The 20,015-nt window shown below is 34.5% G+C and overlaps 2 protein-coding genes across 7 annotated transcripts; one reads left to right on the top strand and one right to left on the bottom strand.

Annotated features, from left to right (window-relative positions):
* Positions 1-206: 206 nt before the first annotated feature.
* Positions 207-5,554, top strand: LOC140003945 (uncharacterized). 5 transcript variants are annotated; one of them, XM_072068494.1, is made up of 4 exons: positions 207-324; positions 404-593; positions 3,468-3,714; positions 4,911-5,554. In XM_072068494.1, exons 1-4 carry the CDS (start codon positions 272-274, stop codon positions 5,249-5,251), a joined length of 831 nt encoding a protein of 276 aa, XP_071924595.1. In that variant the 5' UTR covers positions 207-271; the 3' UTR covers positions 5,252-5,554. The 5 variants fall into 5 exon arrangements, with proteins under 5 accessions (XP_071924595.1, XP_071924596.1, XP_071924597.1 ...); XM_072068495.1 differs by having other exon boundaries at positions 209-324; positions 3,492-3,714; XM_072068496.1 differs by having other exon boundaries at positions 212-593; positions 5,115-5,554.
* A 189-nt stretch (positions 5,555-5,743) lies between these two features.
* LOC113712209 (abhydrolase domain-containing protein C22H12.03) lies at positions 5,744-19,142 on the bottom strand. Of its 2 annotated transcripts, none has more exons than XM_027235531.2 (13): positions 18,650-19,142; positions 17,840-17,953; positions 17,689-17,715; positions 15,733-15,823; positions 14,270-14,322; positions 13,392-13,490; positions 11,236-11,293; positions 11,067-11,119; positions 10,026-10,127; positions 7,992-8,057; positions 7,275-7,396; positions 6,793-6,964; positions 5,744-6,104 (listed from the first exon to the last, which is right to left on the bottom strand). In XM_027235531.2, the coding sequence occupies exons 1-13, from the start codon at positions 18,794-18,796 to the stop codon at positions 6,042-6,044; spliced, it is 1,167 nt and encodes a 388-aa protein (XP_027091332.2). In that variant the 5' UTR covers positions 18,797-19,142; the 3' UTR covers positions 5,744-6,041. The 2 variants fall into 2 exon arrangements, with proteins under 2 accessions (XP_027091332.2, XP_027091333.2); XM_027235532.2 differs by having other exon boundaries at positions 14,279-14,322; positions 18,650-19,141.
* Positions 19,143-20,015: the final 873 nt, after the last annotated feature.

Here is a 20,015-nt window from a genome sequence, read left to right as displayed (position 1 = left end):
TTGATCGAAATTAATGTACCATGACTGCGGTTTTCTCAGAAGATTTCTTAGATGTACCTTCTCGAGTCTTGAAAGAAAATTCTGCTTTTGTCCATACATTTCTTGCGTTTTCAATTTTGAGACAACCTTTGAAAATGGACAGATATACATTGCCCATAATATTGATTACTATTCAATATGTGCAAACGTGGCAGGCAATATATATTACCCGCCCGTGACAATCACTTCTTCTCCTCACAATTTCTTCTCTTTCTTGCTTGGCCCTCCATCAATGTCCACCGCTCTCTCAAATATCATACAAGAACATGAGGGGGGGAAATGGAGGTAATTGCCATTTGCTCCTTCAATATAATCAGAAGGCTTTCATAAAACATGACAATGATCATAAAAAGTTCTTTGGCAGCTTTCATGGCTGCTATACTAACTGTATAGAGACAAATATAAACGATGAAGAAGATCAGAATTCTTTTGGTTATGATGGTCATCATGAAACCAATGGTCATGCAATAGAGGATGATGATTGCAACGACTATCAACCCTTTGATCATGATGAGAGAACCCTCTATTGGGAATCACAAGAAGCTTTGCTCCAGGTATGTATTTGTATATCTATCTAGATTCTAAAAGTAAGCTTTTCATAGTTTTGCTGTACTTGACTTGTACATCAAACTTTGTCCTCATGAAAACTGTAATAATCAATTTTGTAGTTTCTGGTTATTGATGTCTTTATGCATGTTTTAGCTTCCATTATTTCATTGAAGAGATAAATAGTTTAGGCGCCATGCATGATTCTTTACTTTGGTATGTAACGTTAAGTACCTTTTTAACATAGTAAAATAAATTCAAGAGTTCGTTCTTCTTATGAACTAGTTTCAAAAGGACGATGAATATGATCAGCTCAGTCAGCTACCATCTATTATTGTATTTGACTAACAAATTAAGGTTTGCTGCTTTAATTTTGTTTAAGTGATTGCAAAGAGCATTGTCCAATAATTATATTAAATACAACTGCTTTTTTTCTTTTGGATTTAGTGAACCTACATTTTTCGGACAACTTGGGCAGCCAAGAAATTTCATTTCTCTGTCTTCCAATAGGGAAAATTTCTTTAGTATTGTGCATTAAAATTGTGGAAGTTAATTTGACTGGTTGGTTTATAAAATTAGTGGTATGACTTTCATTAACACTAATAGAGTAGAAATTCAATTATTTTATTTCATAATGTGAAATTAAATGCAGTGTCTGAAAATTAATGGTATGACTTTCATTAACACTAAGTAATTAATTTTGTACAATACTTAATTTTTTTTAATCTTTTTATTGGTTGGAAACATGGGACGAGCCTCTTTACTCATCAAGTTTCTTAAGTTCGTTAGAATGGGAGGAAGTTTTTGAACAAGTTAAAGACCTAACATTGTAAATAACTCTAACCAGCAGTACCACCAAACAGCTAGCCTCAGGACAAAATTGTTTCAATTGTTGTGGCTGAAAATTTCCTAACCAAACTATGTTAATATTCATATGTTGTTTGTCTTTATGAATCTCCAATTGGACAATTAGTTGTCCATTACTTTATGTCAATAATTGTTAGTGCTTTATTAGGTTTCCTATTTTATTATTTTTCGCACTTTCTAAAGTGAGTGCTTATAAAGATGGAGGGGAAGAATCTAGTCAAGGGCAAGCCAAATGTGTGGTGAATTGAAATTCCACCACAGGAATATCTGCAGTAGTCATTTTCGACCATGGGCAACTAATGACTAAATATGTGGTGTGGGGACGATGGAAAACCAATTTTGTCAAGTGTCTACTTATTATCTTGCGAATATACCACTGAAATTTAAGGGGGAAATAGAAAGAATATACTACTGAAATAAAATGCTCTTAATGAACAACTACATCATTCATTACGTTCATTTTCCCGACTCTACAAAGCCAGGAAGCAATCTTGACATCCATGATCCATCAATGCTTTGAGTTTTTTTTTTTTCTCTTTCACTCTCACAAAATTAAAATGAGAAGGTTCTGTATAATTCCTCAATTATCTAATAAAAAAAAAAACCGAATTCTGTTTTATGTATTTATATATTTTTTTTAGTAGTAATAAATGCTCGAGGTTGAGGATTGATATTTTGAGTTGTATAAGAGTTAGAGAAATGGCTTTTAACTTTGGGATAATTTTAGAAACTTCCCATGATGTTTCTAACAATTTCACTAGCTTTCCTTGAAATTTGTAAAATTACACAAACCTCCACTGAGGTTAAGGTTTTGATAACAAAAATTAGTCCAATTAAAAAAAGTAACACTAAAAAAGTACTTTAAGGAGAGAGATGAAACTTTTATTCCATAAATACCCCTTATATATGTATATAAGTTGTATTAGTAAAAGAATGAAAATAATTAAAGTTAGAAACAATTAATACACATATTTCGCCACACAAAAAGTTTATATTCAATAAATTAGACAATATAAATAAGCAATAAAACTATAGTAATAATTATAAGATTTAGCAAAACAGACTAGTCATCTCTTTTGACATGATGTTTGTTATGATTCTTGCAACTTTGAACAAAAAAAAAATTTCTAATTTTGCCTTTCTTTTCCCTCATTTCTCCTTTACTAATATCTAACAGTTAAATAATTAGACCACTAATTAACTATTAGTAACTAATTAATGGAAATAACTGTTGGAAATTTCTTTAATGATGAACAATGACTTCGTAATTACAAAATAACATCAACTAATATATCTAATGATAAAATTTGACAATGATCAGAAATCAATTGTACACAATGTGAGAAGAAGTATTCGGTAATAGAAAAAAATAGGCCAAAAGAAGGTTGTTTATGAGGATATTTCTTTGAAACTCTTAAAGATGTGATAGTTGTAAAGTAATTTTGTGGAACTAAATGAGAAAGGAGGGAAAAAAAAAGGCAAAATTCAAAAATTATTTTGTTCAAAATCACAAGAATCATAGCAAACATCATGTTAAAAGAGATAACCACTCTATTTTGCTGAATCTTGTGATCATTAGTAGTTTTGTTCTTTATTTATGTTATCTAATTTATTAAATGTGAACTTTTTGAGTAGTGAAATGTGTGTATTAATTGTTTCGAACCATTAATTATTTTTATTCTTTTACTAATACAACTTATATACATACATAAGGGGTATTTATGAAATAAAAGTTTCATCTCTCTCCTTAAAATATTTTTTTAATGTTACTTTTTCTAATTGGACTAATTTTTTTTTTTTATCAAAACCTTAATCTCATGGGAGGTTTTGTATAATTTTGCAAACTTCAGGGGAGACTAGTGAAATTATCAGAAATCTCAAGAGAGGTTTCTGAAATTATCCCTTAACTTATGACAAGTACCTTTTAAGTCCAAAATAGTGTAATTCGTATTCTTAGAATTTTAGCATAATAATGTAGAGTATTGAAGTCTAAAACATGATTCCTCTTCCCATAGCTGAAGAAAGTTCAACATTTACAGGAGATTTTGGAACAATACAGTTCGAGCGGTTCCAAGTCGAGGGAAGAACTTAGCAGCCTCATACAGTTAGCCAGAAATACTAAATTATGCGAATGTCTTGGTCTAGACGTAGATGATTGCTCCAAGTGCTCAAGGAGAGCAATTGTGAATTTTCTGCGCCGGAAAGGAATTAATGCCAGCATATGTACCTCCATGTGGAAGAAAACACATTCTATACCAGGAGGTAAAATCTTCCTAATTTGTCTCCACGTATAGAGATGCATGTATACTAATATGTTGAGTGCTAGACTATTCAGTAATCGAAAGAGGCTGTTAATTGAAATGTTACTACTCTTTTTTTTGTACAATATGTACCTCCAAAAACTTGTTTGAAAACTAAGACCAAAATAAGAACTCTTGGGATTATAGTTTTCTTAAATTTATAATACTGTCATATATAGGTTTTTTTTTTTTAAATTTAATTTGTTTACAAGAAAACACATCTTTAACAAGAAATTATATGTTCACCAACATTAGTGATGACAATTAATTCCAAATCCCAATAGACTACTCATGCAGGATGAATTCAAGAAATTGAACTTAGGTCCATCGAAAAATAGGAATAATTAGGTATTATTTGAGTTTACGATGGGACACATTGTTGTTGCTTTTTTTCTCTCTCTCTCTCTCTCTTTTTAAAAAAATTCTTTTTTTTCCATACTAGATTTGTTTATATTGGATTCCATTTTTGTTTATTTTATTTCTTTTTTCGTCGTACAATTGCTTGAATTGTGAATATCATTTGATTATTAACTTTGACAATTCATACACAATTTTCTTTTGAATTTGGACTTTTTGATTCATTTTTCATGATTTTTCTGTTTTGTTAAAATATGCGAGATAATTTGATGACTTTAATTGTTTTTTAGTTCAATAATTTTAATTACTTTTCTTATGACATTCCACGGATTCAACTTCATCTTTTTGTACTTTTTTTTTTCCTTTTGTTCACCACTTCCTGCATAGAATTGAGTCACTAATTTGGTTTGATAAGCTTTTTCTAAAACTTAAAAATACAAAATAATTTGGTATGCAATAAATCTTCACAACAGTGTACCGAGAAAATCTATATTACAGATCCAGAAAATAAAAAAAAAAAAAATTGGTTGTAGATTGAAGTAGTCTGAGATAGGTGAACACGAAAAGGAGATTGCTTTTTGAAAATTAAAAAAAAAAACTATAATAAGATTTATTGGATATTTATGGCGGCATGAAAATAAGCCTTACTGACTAAATGGGACTGTTCGAGTACTGGACCCTTTTTTCCAAATCCCATTTTAATCCCACCCAAAACCCCTCCATTCCTCCCATTTAACATTAAGCCTTAAAACAAGAAATTGTCTTGCTATATTAAGCTCCGTGGACTCTTGCTTTTAACAGGGAGACATGAGTACATTGAAGTAATTGCAAGTACTCAAGGAAAGAAGAGGAAAATCAGGTTTTTGATAGAAATTGAATTTCGGGATGAATTCAAAATGGCAAACGCTTGTGAAGACTATAACAAATTGATAGAGCAACTTCCAGAGACCTATATTGGCAAGCCTGAACATTTAAATGCTGTTGTTCGTGTAATGTGTGATGCAGCCAAAAGGTCTACAGCAGAAAGAAACATTCATTTAGGTCCATGGAGAAAGATGAGTTTCATGCAGATGAAATGGTCAGCTTCAAACCAAAGTAAGCATGAGCATCAATCTTCTTCTTCAGCCAATAAACTCGGTTGAAGCAGAAATATACAGATGGAGTTCGACCCTATTCTATTGCCGGCTACTACTAGCGTTGTGAGAGTGTCCTCTATACCAGCCAAAAGTTTTGGAGATCCTAGAGAAAGTTTTGTACTTTCAGCAATTCTGTACTTTTGCAGATCTTAGTTTGAGTTTTGTCAGAGTACGTATACCTTGAACTGAGTATTTGTGGAGGGAGAGAGAGAGAGAGAGGTGCAAGTGAGGGTTCTTGCTGATTCATTTTTGTTACAAATAAGAAATGACATATTCAGAATATACATATTTAAACAAATTTTACTGTTGCCTAGCGCTCAAGCGCTCGCAAGTCTGGGTCAAGTGCCCAATTGGGGTCTTCCTATAATTTATGGTCTTAGGGCATGGAAGGAAATATATGGTGTCAGGCTGGAAAACTCAACCCTAGCTATATGTGAATATATCTGCATCTTTCTAAAAGAAAAACGTTAGCCCTCTACAAGCAGGCTACCCCTGTAATTGATGCCTAAATTCTCAAATTTTCTCATAAAATCAAATTTATACCCATCATCACAAATACTTATCTCACAATATCAATGCTCCCCAAACCTTGCAAGTATAGAGTTCCTACTACTTAAACCCGTAATACAACAACATGATCAGGTTTTCATAGAACAAAATGATGCAAATATCAAGGGAGGGAAAAAGAATAAGAGAAGACTGAAAAGTCAGAAGCAATCGGTGGACAAAAAGAATGATCACAGTAGCTCGGAGACTACACCCTTGAAGTTGACAGATCCTTGCCGAAGTTAAGAGCCTAAAATCCTTGAAAAGAGAATGAAAGAATCTTGAAGAGCCCATCAGGGTTATCTGCATGTACCTGAGTGACAAATGATGGTACTGTTAGAGGATGTTCAGCTGATGCATCCTTCCCAAAGAACCCTTTACATTACCCAAGCATATGCAAATTGAACTAAAACTATGTCACCATATTTTGGTTGTCCTTGAGATACAAACATGATCAGATACATATATGTAATCTTTGCGGGAGTGTCCTTGCTTCCTACGTCGAGTACTACTTTGTTTTACTGTGCTTGAAGGTGACATGATAAATGGCCATATGTCTTACCATCTCTTACTACAAAGAAGGGAAATAAATTAGTCCACTTCTTGCTTTCTGTGTTGCAACTAAGCAAGTTTGTAAGGTGGTGTAGCTGAAGCTGTCTCTTTTCATTTTGCTTTCGTTTTTGGTGGAGGTGTGGGAGGGGATCGGGAGACACAGACACAGACACAGACGCACACCCAGAGGCCCTGATTTGAATCCTCAATAAATAGAGAAATCTATTGCATTAGGCTACCCATTTAGGAAGACAGACGTATGTTGAACAGGGTCAACATAAATTAAGTGTGTGAACTAAACAAAGTATAATAGCTTATCACCATGGAAAGAAAATGCATGACATGAAACACAAGACAAAGATGCTGTAAATTCAAAGAGGTGAAAAAGGGTAAATGCCAAGAGAATATTGAGCAAGCAAATAAAAAACGTCAGTGAAAATGTGACTTACCCAATGACCAGCATCTTCAAGGACATGCATTTCAACTCCACCTCCCTCCTCAACTGCTTGCTCCTCAGCAGCATGAATTCTCTGAAGATCTTCAAGGGCCCACCTGTGCAAACTTCTTTCTGCTTTCAAAAAGTTAACATGTACACCCCGAGGGACATCTTCCACTAATTTCCTGCAGATATTGGAGAGATAAGAAGATGCATTTCAAGAGCTAAGATTTTACCACGACGAGAATTGAAGAACTTTTAACATGTCTTTTTACTCTCATGTTCAGGTCAAGTTGAACACTATAATTCATGTGATCTGCAAATATACTCTTCTGAAGTTCAAATGTGAAAGGAATATTGACATGCCCTCCTTATTTAGTCAAAATAAAATTAGCATGTTAAATAGCTCCAGGCTACAAAACGACGCTACATATAATCAGACAATAAGTTCATAAGATCAACCATGTGATTCTGGAAAAGACGAAGATATTTTACCACATATTGGTTTCTTCATATGACTTGTACATTTCAGAAATGCCCTTGAGATCAAATGCCCATGAGAACCTTGATGACGGCAAACCAGGAGGGCCACTCTGTCGCAGATTAGTTACCACCCACTAGGAACGATTCAAAAGTTAGGAGAGTAAAGAAAACCAGGAACAAGACAAACAAGCTGCTGATATGCAAACAAGCATTTAAGTTTTCTTTTTATAGGTTTCATTTCAGAAGGGAATTTTTTTTCAAAAAAGTGATTCTGCAGCCACTCCCTTTGCATTGAAACAGAATGTAACAATCTTTGTCCATTGCTATACTGTAGCTGATTAAAAACACCAGACTTCATCCTTGACTTGGACTAGTATACTCAGTAAAAACAACATATTATCCACAAACATGATATTTTTGTCGGAACAGAAAGTATATACTAAAGGCCAGAGAAACATCTGAAAAACCTAAAATCACTTATTCTCAATTTTATGAACATTGATAACAGCTAAAGGACTATCACATAAGCATACACATTTCAATATCCACTAAGGTGACACAATGTACAGGAAAATGTGAGCGCCCTAGGCGTGAGTTTTATGCAAATCTTCAGAGATGAGGATGAGGAAGTGTATGCAAGATTACCAAATAGATATGATCACATGCAAACTGTCCATGATCAAAATCTAAGATTCACTTATAAGACTTCAAAAGTTGTGCAAATTATACCTGTGCCACATCCTTTGAGAAACCTTCCTGTACTAAAGCATCTACAATATCCCTTTTTGAATAGACCTGGCTTGGGGAGCAATAGTTAACAGAAGGCGGAATATGTATAAAGCATGGAAAAGACAGGTTAAAAGATGACATGGAAAAAAGATTTAAATGTTCCTCAAGTTCCACATAAAAAAATTCTTTTATTCCTTCCACTGTAGAAGTTCATCTAACAGCATGTAGTAACACCAACATTTATTTGAACTGTATCATTAGTTGATTTCAAAACTTTTTTATGAAAAGATGACATGACTATTGTTAAGCTCCCGAAATCCAAGACTTTGTGACTTTTACTTGCATTGTGTCAGCAGATCTTGGTAATCGATAGTTGTCATTGCTAGACTTGAGCAGATCTCAATTTGAGATGGAGAAGTAAGTAGAGATAGAGTTTTGGTAATGCTAGTTGTGATTTGTATGGCGGGGTGGCCACTGGCTTAGAAAGCATGATGATCTTTGTTGAAATGAATGGCATGTTATTGGAGCCAACATGACTAATGTGCTTCAAAGTAAAAAGGATATAGGCACAGATGTGTAGACAAAGAAAAGAAAATGCAAAAAACAAGAAAAAGATAAAAAGACTTGCAGATCCTGTGAAGCTTGCAAATCAGACTCAAGTTTTGTATGCTTAATTTAATGGTAGCGGACAATGATGTCCAGAAGGGGCCAAACTTTTCCGATTACAAAATGGTGCTCACAAGCTATATGACATTTCAAAGTGGAACTGGCTATTTGTAACAGTATAATTCTCAAAGTGCTATTGAAATTACTATCCAACCAATCAGATAAATAATGAAGTAGATAACCTGTAATGTATCAAATGTTTCAGTATCCCATCCAGCTGTCTTTTAATTACAGCTAAGTCAGTAATTTTGAATAAGATGTTACAGGAATACATGGTCAAACATTAGACTAAACGGTTCCAAACAAGTATAAAGGATTAACCACTTTCCTCCATTAGAAAAAATTAGCTTTGGTCTGCGAAAACAGGAATGTGCTGACCCTTTTAAAGTAAGTGGTCAAGCTAACTTATAATAAACAAATTATGTAACAAAACTTGAAACTCAAAGCAAGGGTCTTCAAATTAAGAGAAAGCTAACATCTACCTCAAAAAGAAGAAAACATTATATCTAGGATCTGCTATTACTACATATTAGGCACCTACACCTGTGGACTACTTGTCATACTGAAGTTATTATGATGAAACCCTCACATCAGCTGTCTTTCTTCGCAAACTCCACAGTGAGACAAACCTAGTTAGAAGATGTCACTGTAACTGGAGGCCATAATTTCGATTCAAGGGAGACTCTTAAGCCTTACAAAGCATTACTAGGGGAAAAAGGAGTGCTTGAGAGTTGATCCAGAAAGCTCATGTTTGCCTGGTTATTGTCCCATCTGGTTAAGCTAGGTCTTTGGTATGAAGGCTATTATTGTTGTCAACTTGTCAAATTTAATGGAAGCACAGAATGGACTTCATGTTTCTACCAAGATGGTTAATAATCAAGAAGCAGTACCATGCCCATGAAGACAGTGATTACAAATTTACGGAAATACAACAAATCTATGGCTAAAAATTGCAAAACTGAAGTGTTGAGAACATTCAGTCCAAGTCTAGAACATGTGAATAGTAAAATGAGAAAGCTAATAACCGATCTTCCATTTCTAGCATATTCTCTGCTTTACCGAGGCATTACTCAAATAATACAAATCTCATCCCACATTCTTCCTAAACAGCATAACTGAATTAAATATCATCAAAGCACTATGGAGCACCATGACAAGATAAGAATAGGTTAAGGCCACACTTCAAAACTAAGTCAACACAACTGCAATCCTAAGTCACTTTTGATATTGTTAGACCACCATGGAAAAGGTACCATAAAGACATCAAAGCCGACTCAATGCCAAAATGTTATTCTTAAAAATTCAAAATGTTTGAAAGAATGAACCAAACAAAAATACAAAGAAAAAAAAAAGAGAACAAGCACTGACCTCATCAGGCAATTTACTCAGAAAAGCTATCAGTTCAGCAGGATGGTCTTCTCCATCTCCACCAGCTCGAACTTTTCCAGGTGTTGCATCTAGAACCCAAACCTGAATGGCAATCTAGTTAAAAACAGAATAAAGATGACTAGAGAATGAACAAAGACTATAAAAGACAGCCTTACAACTCTAGCTTACAACTTATCCATCATTTCCATACAGATTAAAAGTATTCTCAGCATCAAGATTAATCAATATCTTCCACAATTTTGCATTAACTTGCCATAAATCATGTTTCCACAGACTTACATTTTGAACTCGATTACAAAATTTTATGCTATCTCACAATGCAAGAGGGTAGTCAACTAGAATAAGCTATAAAAGACTTGGTTGATTCTATGCCATTATGTAAAACACTCTTCACTTTTAATTACACACTAGATTGCAGAAAATTTGTGGGAAAGGGAAAATTTTTACCAAGGAGGCAGAAGAAGCTAAATTCATGCGTATGGTCAACATTTTGGATACTTAGAAAGGGGCATGGAAATGTTAAGAAATAGAATTTGCCCCATAGCCATCAACATAGAGATGATCTAACCAAAACTTTACTCAAGCATACTTGACAGCTATACACATATATCTGGTTTATGCTATGGTTTAATGTACATATAATCATGGATTTAGAATCCATTTATATAATTAAGGGGTAACATGATGAATGATAAAATTAAATGTTAAAATTCTCTTATCACTAAATATAATTCTTGAAAACAGAAACCCACGTCATGAAGTTTAATTCTTTGTGCCAGTGATCACCCTAGAAAAATGGAGACCTATGACTTAAAGTTATAAAAGACTTTTGCTTCTCAAGAATAGAGCTGCTGTAAGGCATTAAGCTCACCTCGATCTGTAATCTTTGCTACCTTTGCAAATAGCAGTGGTAGAGCCTATTATGACAAAACTTACCACAAGGTGCAATTCATTTTAAAATCACAAAAGATGAAAAATTGGAAGTTTGTTTTAGTAATCTTCGGAATTTCATTGACGTACTCTGACAGGTCGTGCAAGTGGTTTTGCAGCCTGCTCAACCATGCTCAAGGCAACTGCACAGAAAGAAAAATGTAATCAACTGCATACATCTGACACTGCATATCCTGGTGTTTAGAGTTTAGACCAATGTGCACTATTTTTATCAATAAATCGTTTTAGAAGAAATTACCTTTTCCTCCAAAGCTATGACCAACTACAACCCGAGGAGTTAATCTGAGCTGCCCAAGCTAGTCAAAGAAAAACAAGTGTTACCACATAACGGTTAAAAGCGGTAAAAGATTACTTCCCATATCTATTTGTAATTGTGCTTTAGGTTCAAGAGAGCGTTGATAAGAATAACAGGAATTGTACATGGGGGAAAAAGCACAAGATTTATAAAGCAGAGGCTTAGACATACTAACTCAGAAAGCTTCATCAGGAAAGAACTTCAGAAGAGGTATGCATAAATCAAGCACACCATAGACATGAATACCATTTAAAGAAGCACATACTTAATTGCAAAAGAACTATTCTTCTCTTTTTTATTTCAAAAACCATAGAAATTTCAAATTCATGACCCACTAAGTTATATCACAGCTCCTTATATCTACAATGTCTTAGGAGAAATTGCTCATCTCTTTTCAAATGTTTAAATATGCAGTATTACATGTCACTATAATCTGTAAAGGATGCAAAGGGAATATATCTCTACTTTTAAACATCACAGACAAGTTCAGTGAGGCATGAATGATTGAGATTCTTCACCAAGGAAGTTATATCAATTTATTCTGCATTCTAAGCATTTTTAACTTAAAAAAGCAGACTAGAATTATGAGATAAAGGATTTACAGATACCATGAATCAATATTTTTATCCTCACCCAATGCCTAAACCTGTTTGTAATTATTTTAGATCAATATGAAACAAAGAATAAATAATCATATGACGTACAAGTCTAACCCTCTTATTAATTACATATTAGATACAGCAAAATCCCGAGAAAAGCCAAAACCAAATGAATTACATGAAACTGAGCTCCTCAGATTTCCTCTTAAAACTTGTGGAGAATTCTTGCTGAATAATAACATTGACAGCACAAATATTACTTTTATAGAAAATAGACCCTTTGTGAAATGATGTTTTACTTATAGAATACCAATTATGAAAGCATAAAGAGAGGTTGTTTCCATTGCAATCCGCAATCATCTTCTTATCATCATACTAGAGTAATCCCTTATTCTGCATCAGATTCTAATGAAAACTGATTCTCACACAAATTGTTGAAACAAAACCCATACTGGAACTACATATTGGCAAAGAATAGGAAAGCAGACTACTCTTCAGAAGCTATTCAGAAAGAATGTTTTATTACATAGGATTGATCTTTAATATGAGGCACACTAAAACACAAAAAGAGCAAAGGATATGGAACCATGGCAAGCTTTTTAAAGTCATAAGGCTCATAGACTATCTCCTGTTCTAAAATCCAAATTGGTCTCACTTGACTTAAAACTATCCCTATGTGAGCCATTGTGCCTGCATGTATGCATACATTTTAACATCAGAATCGGGATTTGATGTCATTGTAATACCAGTCATGACATTAAATAACACAATACTACCATCAACATACACAAAGAACAACAGCTTCAAGGTTCATAAGCCACTTCTACAAGAAATTCCCAATATCCTTATGCTTATACAGGGGTCCAGCATCAGCTCATGTCCCAGCCCTACCCTTGCCAGGAAAATATCCACTACACTTTCTGTTTCCAAATTTTATAATGCCCTTTGTCTGCATTTCTTCAGGTACCCATTACACATTCATTTATAGAATGTTGCACCACTACAACAGTGCTAGATCAGCGCATCAATTGCAAATTCAATACTTGTAGATATACAATCTACGCTAGCTGAATCCAGGAGACAAAAACCAAATACTTGAAAGGGGTTTTGGATGACTAATACATAAACCATACAATGAGGCTTAAACCTTGTGTTGCATAATACACCTCTGATAGAAACAATCAATCATTTCCATACAAGGGTCCAACTACAAATTTAGAACACTGCTCAGCAAACTGGGTTGGTATCCAGGCAGTGACATTTTACCTGATACTATTCAAACTAATTAAAATCCAGACAGCAATACCATGGATCATAGAGGCAAACAAAGTTTAAAAAGAGGAAAAAAAAAATTAACAATATATTCACGCACACTCAAGTGAAACAGTTTTATGTGAACAATCCATCGCATCAAAGCAACATTGTCAAAACAAATACACTTGACAGGGGAACCGTTTTACATGTATGTAGAAGATAGCTCAAACCTGAACCATTACATACAAGCTTTAAGACATCAAGGGCAGCAGCTGCAACAGTATGACGTCCCTGCTTTTTGATAGATGCTGAATCACCATGGCATCGCAGGTCTACCAAGAGAAACTGAGTCAACCAATGTGTGAATTATAGTAAGCTTTTAATAAATGTAACATTTACAATGCTTCAATACACCCTATCTTCAAATTATATGCTGAATTGCAATCCTAAAGGCCTATGAAATAACAAAAGCAATTAAACTCATAACTCATCCTCTAGATCAAAAGGACAAGTCTAAGAACTCCCATGACCTAGATTGCCCTGAAAATGCTTTCTCCAACAACAGGGTACTAATTTTCAGAATTTGTTGCTATAGGGAAACTCAGGAAAGAAGCATCAAGAGAAAACTCAAACTATCCTGAAAATCCACCCAAGTGTTTAGAATAGAAACACCTAAAAAGCAAAGCCACTATCTTCTAAAGCTGTTTCATAGTATTTCCTTTCATATTTTTACAAGATGATAGCAATACCCTTCTTTTGTTTTTGTTATCTCTAACATGTTGCTGCATGCACAAAAGTGCTTGTTCTTTTACTTGTTAACCAGCGGATGACAAGTTCCTTCCATAACATCATGATTAACCTTTCCTGGACAGACAGTGTAAAGAATTTTTTACCGTTGGGTCTAGATGCATGTCAAATATGCAAAAGAATTTCAACACTAAATCGAGGTAAAGTGTCATACATGTAGGCCTGGTAGTGTGAAGAAAATCATTACATTGTCAGTGTAGACAAAGTTAATCCCTATATCACATAGATGAATGACAAATAGGAAACTTTACTTTTTGATAAACAGTATTTTGCACAGCTGCATTAAGTGACAATAAAACTAAACCAAGCACACATGCCTGACGCACCTGCCACTTCGGATATTCCTTCGCTAATCTCCTAGCAAATGTACCTGTGAAAAGTGTACATGAGAATTGCCATTGTAAGTACTGGATAAATGTTAGAAGAAATCATAGATTACTTCGACAATGACTTGAACAATAAAGTTTAGATTTTTGTTTAGAAGACTAGATTTAATTTGAAGATCAGGTATACAGTCAGATATTTTGGCTTCACCTCTTCAGAAAGTCCTCCTTCCAATTTCAATTTGGTTTAACACCATTTCCACCAGAGGACAGTAATGTATAGCATTCTTTAATGTTCTATGGCCAATTTTTTGGGAAGGAGGGTCAGAAGGTAAGCTTACAAGATCTAAGAACAGCACAACTTGACAAATTTAAAAAGGTTTATACCTTTCCTAGCTTATTATGCATTATTCCCAAAGTGTAACGGGGCTGACTGCCTCCATTCAATTCTATATGGCTAATTAAACGTTATGGCAAGGAATATTACAAAATGTCAGGGGACAAAGTGCAGAATGCTGAATAAAATGTGGTACTTTTGCAGAAGCTGACTAATTGCCAATCTCACCCATCTGTTCTACAACATCAGTAGACACCCTTGGTCATTTCCCTCTTTAATAATGCGAAACAACATGAAAATAACTTGTGCAATTATGTAATATTAACATGACCAAGTTAACTAAAAATTCTCAACTAATGCATCACAAATCCATGAAAATCACGAGTTATAAACTGAAGAACTGAAACAATCCAAATGTCATGGGGAAAGTATTGATTAGAGTACTGAGGGAATAGAAATCATTTTTAATAGGAGCTGTCTTGGGGAAAGATTCGGTTCATGAAAGCAATTCACAGGGGTAAAGGCTGATCTGGAAATAGCAACAAGAGACGTTAACAACCATAGACGGACATCTCAAACAAGACCATACAAAAGGAGACTGAAGGACATAGAACTCCTTAACAAAGCACAAGAGAGGTCAAAAGTATAATATATGGTCAGGAGACATTGTCCCAGATTGTTGAGGATTTTTTGTTGCATTAGTAGGATTCCTTGCACTCGTTAAGGCACTTTCCGCTTTTATCCATATAATGAAAAGGAAAAAAAAATCCCCAAAACTACATTGCTACAAAAGTATAATCCATTGCCACTTAGAATGCACACAAGATAATGTATATCCTCCAACTCTCATTGAGGGTAGATGCTCATGTATGTAAAACACATAAGCCAGATCTTACAGGATGCTACTAGTATTGTCATTCTGAGAAGATACAAAGCAAACAACATGCTGAATTTGTGTAATAGCATCACATGTCATGTAAAAGAAGAAGAAAGGATTAAATAGAGGCAGACTTTGACATCATGAAACTACGGAGTTAAACAAATAGGTAACAAGTGCATACGATAATCATGACTAGCTTTTGCATAATATTGAATATAACTAGCTGCAAACAGAACCTACCCCAATTTTTTCTGCTTCCTAGAATGCCATGTAGAAGAACAGCTGTTGGAGGCTCAGGGACTGATCTTCCCAGAATATAACTCCATGTAACCTGGTTCATGCAATCAGATCAAAGCAAGTTTCGAATGAGAAACTCAACCAGTACATGTAATCAGTAGACTATCTTGCAAAGTCTTAGGTTCTGCACATTAATCAGAAAAATAGAGTGACTTCTAAGTAGCCACCATGGTTTAACAATTCTATTGTTTATGCCATAATGTCATCAGCAAGAGAAAATAAATGTAAAGCCAACAAGTTCTGTGTAGTGCCATTTGCACAAAGATGGATGGGAAATCACTTCTTTTCTTTCTTGTTTTCCTTCTGGTAATTATAAGCAGTCATTCAGACACATGCAAGCAAATGCACAATAGCTCCAGTAAAACGATCGGTCATTGTAAATCATCTTATTGTTACTTACTTGCATTAAGCAATTCATATATACAAACACAAAATAAAACAAAACAAAACTCAATGATAATACAATAGTGACATCTTAAAAGGTCAAAATTGTCCTCCTTCCATTTTATCTCTTGAAATAAATACATTTAACAGACAATAGAAAGAAACGGATACACACACACACACACACACTAGCATATAGAGATGACATCAAGTCCTCTAAAGAAAAGAGTTACTCACACCATCTCTCTTCATATAACATGAAGAAGAATTGCTGAAATACCTAAAGCAATAGTGGCTTCTAAATCCTAAAGGCTAGCAAGGGTTCTGCATGAACTAATTCAAAAAAGCCATCGCCGTCCTCCCATTCTTAATGTCTCAGAGTACTGCAAATTGAGGTTTTATCAATAGTACCTTCCAGTCCCACTAAAACCTGAAAATCTAATCTCAACAAGGCCGTGTACCTTTTCTTTTTCTAGGAATCCAACTACTCACTAAAGATAATATATTGTCCTAAAGCTCTCTCAGATACCTGAAATTGAAAGAAAAGATCAATATTATTGACCTCTCTAGAGGACTTGCATATAAATCAAGAATCTTACTAACATCTTAGACATTCTCAGTCAGAAGGCAACAGAATTAATTGAATTCAGAACCAATTGAACTGACTCCAATGTACATTTAATCTTAGATGGGATATTCTTGTTCTAAAATATCCTCAATGGCAGAAAAGGCTACAAAGAATGTGAATCGTTCAATTTCTGATTATACCAAAATTTCATAGGAAATACTCGATGAGTTAAGACACAAATCATTTGTAAAAGATCACCAAAATTCTCAAAACAATTTCCAGATACTGTAAGAAGGGTCACTCTCTCCACTGGAAGTCAAATTGTTATGCAATAGCACAACTGAGCTTGGTGGGTACTATAAACTAGCAAAACCAGATCTGACAGACATTCAGATTCTAGAACATCAAGCTTACCAATCAACTAGAGAAGTCCATAAAGTAGAGAAAAAGTTCGCTTTTGCAATTAAACATTATCCAAACTGGGTCCTTTTTTTTCCCTTTTTGTTTGAAGTAGCATTACTGTTTTCAATCTTGTTGCGGGAAAGTAAAACCAACAAATAATAGTCAAAGAGCCAAGCATGAGACCTGGAGAAAGGTCTAACTGCAGGAATTTAAACCTATTATACAACCTCTTGGCATCAGAGAAGATTTGAAATGAATTACAGCACTTTACAGCACCGACATAACAAATGCTCTCTGCTACTACAAATTTTTGAGTAAATAAAAATATTTTGATTCACTATCATGGTAACTATCAGACATACTGAAAGCATAAACATTTGTCTAGCATCTTTAACTCTAAAACCTTCCTGGAAAAGCATCGTAACAGTAGTATTGAAAGACTTCTCATTGCAACTAATGACAACTTAAGGTGAAATGATATTTTGGTGCAACCAAGTTTTGTAATCCCATTAAAAAGAAGGTGTTCTAAGTAGACTTTAACTTACATCAGCTCCTTGGACAAGATCATATGCCTGCACAGAGAAATTACCACCCTTCATCAATTACATGGCTTTGCAATTCAAACCAAAACCAAAGTTCCAAAAATATTCCAACCTCACATATGTGGCAATCTCAAAAGGAGCTAATCATATTTACCAAAATGTCAGCAGGCTTTACTACAGCTCTCCTTTGCAGAAGTCTCTCATCTGCCAATGCCATTTGAATACCTCTACCTTTGACTGCCGCCCTCATTGAAAGTTTAGGAAATTCCTAACAAGAAAAGTGGAAGGTAACTCAATAGGAAGCCAACATAGATCAAACAAAAACAATGTCCAGTTTCCTTATATGAAAGCTCGAGCAATTATAATAATGCCCTCAGGGAACAGAAAAATCCACCAAAAAAGGTCGCTGGACCATAATAAACACTCTAAAGTGACATCTGCCCCTTCATTGTAAAAGTAAACAATTCTCTAGAAAATTTTACAATTTTGCATAAAAAGTGACAGGTATCCCACCTTCTCTAGCATGCTCCAAGGACTTTTACAACCATAATAGGTTTTAACACTAAAAAGGAGTCCTTTGTCCAATTATAATAAAGAATATGATAAATTAAATCCTATTTTATACAGATAAACTTTACTTTTCATAATTGGAAACACCAAAGTTGCGGTGTACTCTTCTTGAAAGAAAACATTAACATTTCCATCCTACATTCTGAGTCCAAAAAAAAATGAATTTTCGCAAAATGAAAGGGGCAACATGTGTTAATTGTCATCCACCATTTCACTACTTTTGAGTAACAACTATCAAAACTCTTGATGATTTTTCAGAGTGCATCAAACAAACAAAACAAATAAAAAAAAAAAATCAAACGTTTTGTGCTTTGCTAACCAAACAGACCTTAACAAAAAAAATCAAATTAAAATGCAGTAAATAACAGAATTAGAACTCAGAAGTAGAAGTTACCTCCTGAAGAAAAGGCCTGGATATTTTGAGAAATTGCGATCTCTGAGCATCCTTTGCTACGGTACCAGCAAAACCGAGCCTCTTTTCCCCAAAACCATAACTATAGCACCGAATTGGGCAGGGCCGGGTCGCCGTAATTCCCCACATTTTTCAAAAATCCACCATCAATCAAAGGCGATAGAGCTTCAGAATCTGAGTTGAAAATCCGGTGGAGCAATCAATGGAGTTTCTGAAATTGCATTTTTATTTTTCTGGTAGGCGGGGCGGAGGCAGCTAAGAAGTTTGCAAGGGAGCGCGTGGGCGTCGGTCGCCTCTCCTCTGTCTCAAATCTTTGCTTGTGCCTGTTTGGGCAGAGAATTTTTAGTTCTGGATTTCAGACTTCAGAGGTGGGGCCGTGGAGACAAGTGGAAAGAATTTGCAAACAGAACCCTATGAATTTCAACGTGTTCAATGAAACTAGGAGGCAACAACGCGCTTCGCGCGATAGTAACGTAAAATGCCCATTCCATTTGTGAAGTAATAAAGATAACAATTTATTTAGAAATGTACATTTTGAAGTATAGAAATGCCATGAGTCTGAAGGTTTGTTGATAGTTCTTGGCTACGAACTTTCATGGAAGTTGCTAAATTTCAAAATTCAATGGAAGTGTTTTGGAACTTTCAAAGAATGAATTTCTAAATTTGCTAAACTTTGCTAAACTTCCAAAGACTGAAATTCAAATTTAAAATTCTAAATTTGTTATAGGAACTTCCAAACTCTGAAGGTTTGTTAATGCAAATTTAATGGATTGTTAAACATCAAAGCTTAATAAGAAATGCCGTTGGAACATCAACTATCAAAGCTTCAATCGTTAAACAACAGTAGGAACTTGCTAAATATATAATTTGCAGTGCTTTGGAAGCATTTTTCTAACCAGAACTTTCTTCCATTAAGAACATAAATACAACAAATGCCGTGCATTGCATGGAAGTAGAATCAGCGTAAACCAGATGTGCCATCAAATGGAAAATGCAAACTACCATGGAAACAACTTCTCTATTCCTTTGCGGTCAAACACCAACACAGCAAAGGAAGTCTTGGATTGTGGAATAAAAAACAATATTTGGCCACTTTTTAGATCATGATCAATAACAAAACGGTTCCAGTTTTGATCAAAACATCTTCCGGTCATACCAACATGATAATATTTATGACCATTTGTAAGAGTTATAGTCGGCGTACTATCTTCATTTAGCCTTAGATCCACAAATTCTGGCAGATCCTATAAATGTATGAAAAAAAGTTGTGATAAGTAAATACACATGTACAAAAGAAAGAGAGTTAATAAGGTCAGAGAATGCAAAACTATACCAGCTTGTACTTGTA

The sequence above is a fragment of the Coffea arabica genome, chromosome 10c (genome assembly GCF_036785885.1).
Source record: "Coffea arabica cultivar ET-39 chromosome 10c, Coffea Arabica ET-39 HiFi, whole genome shotgun sequence".
Lineage (NCBI taxonomy): Eukaryota > Viridiplantae > Streptophyta > Magnoliopsida > Gentianales > Rubiaceae > Coffea > Coffea arabica.
This window is presented reverse-complemented; position numbering and strand designations above follow the sequence as displayed.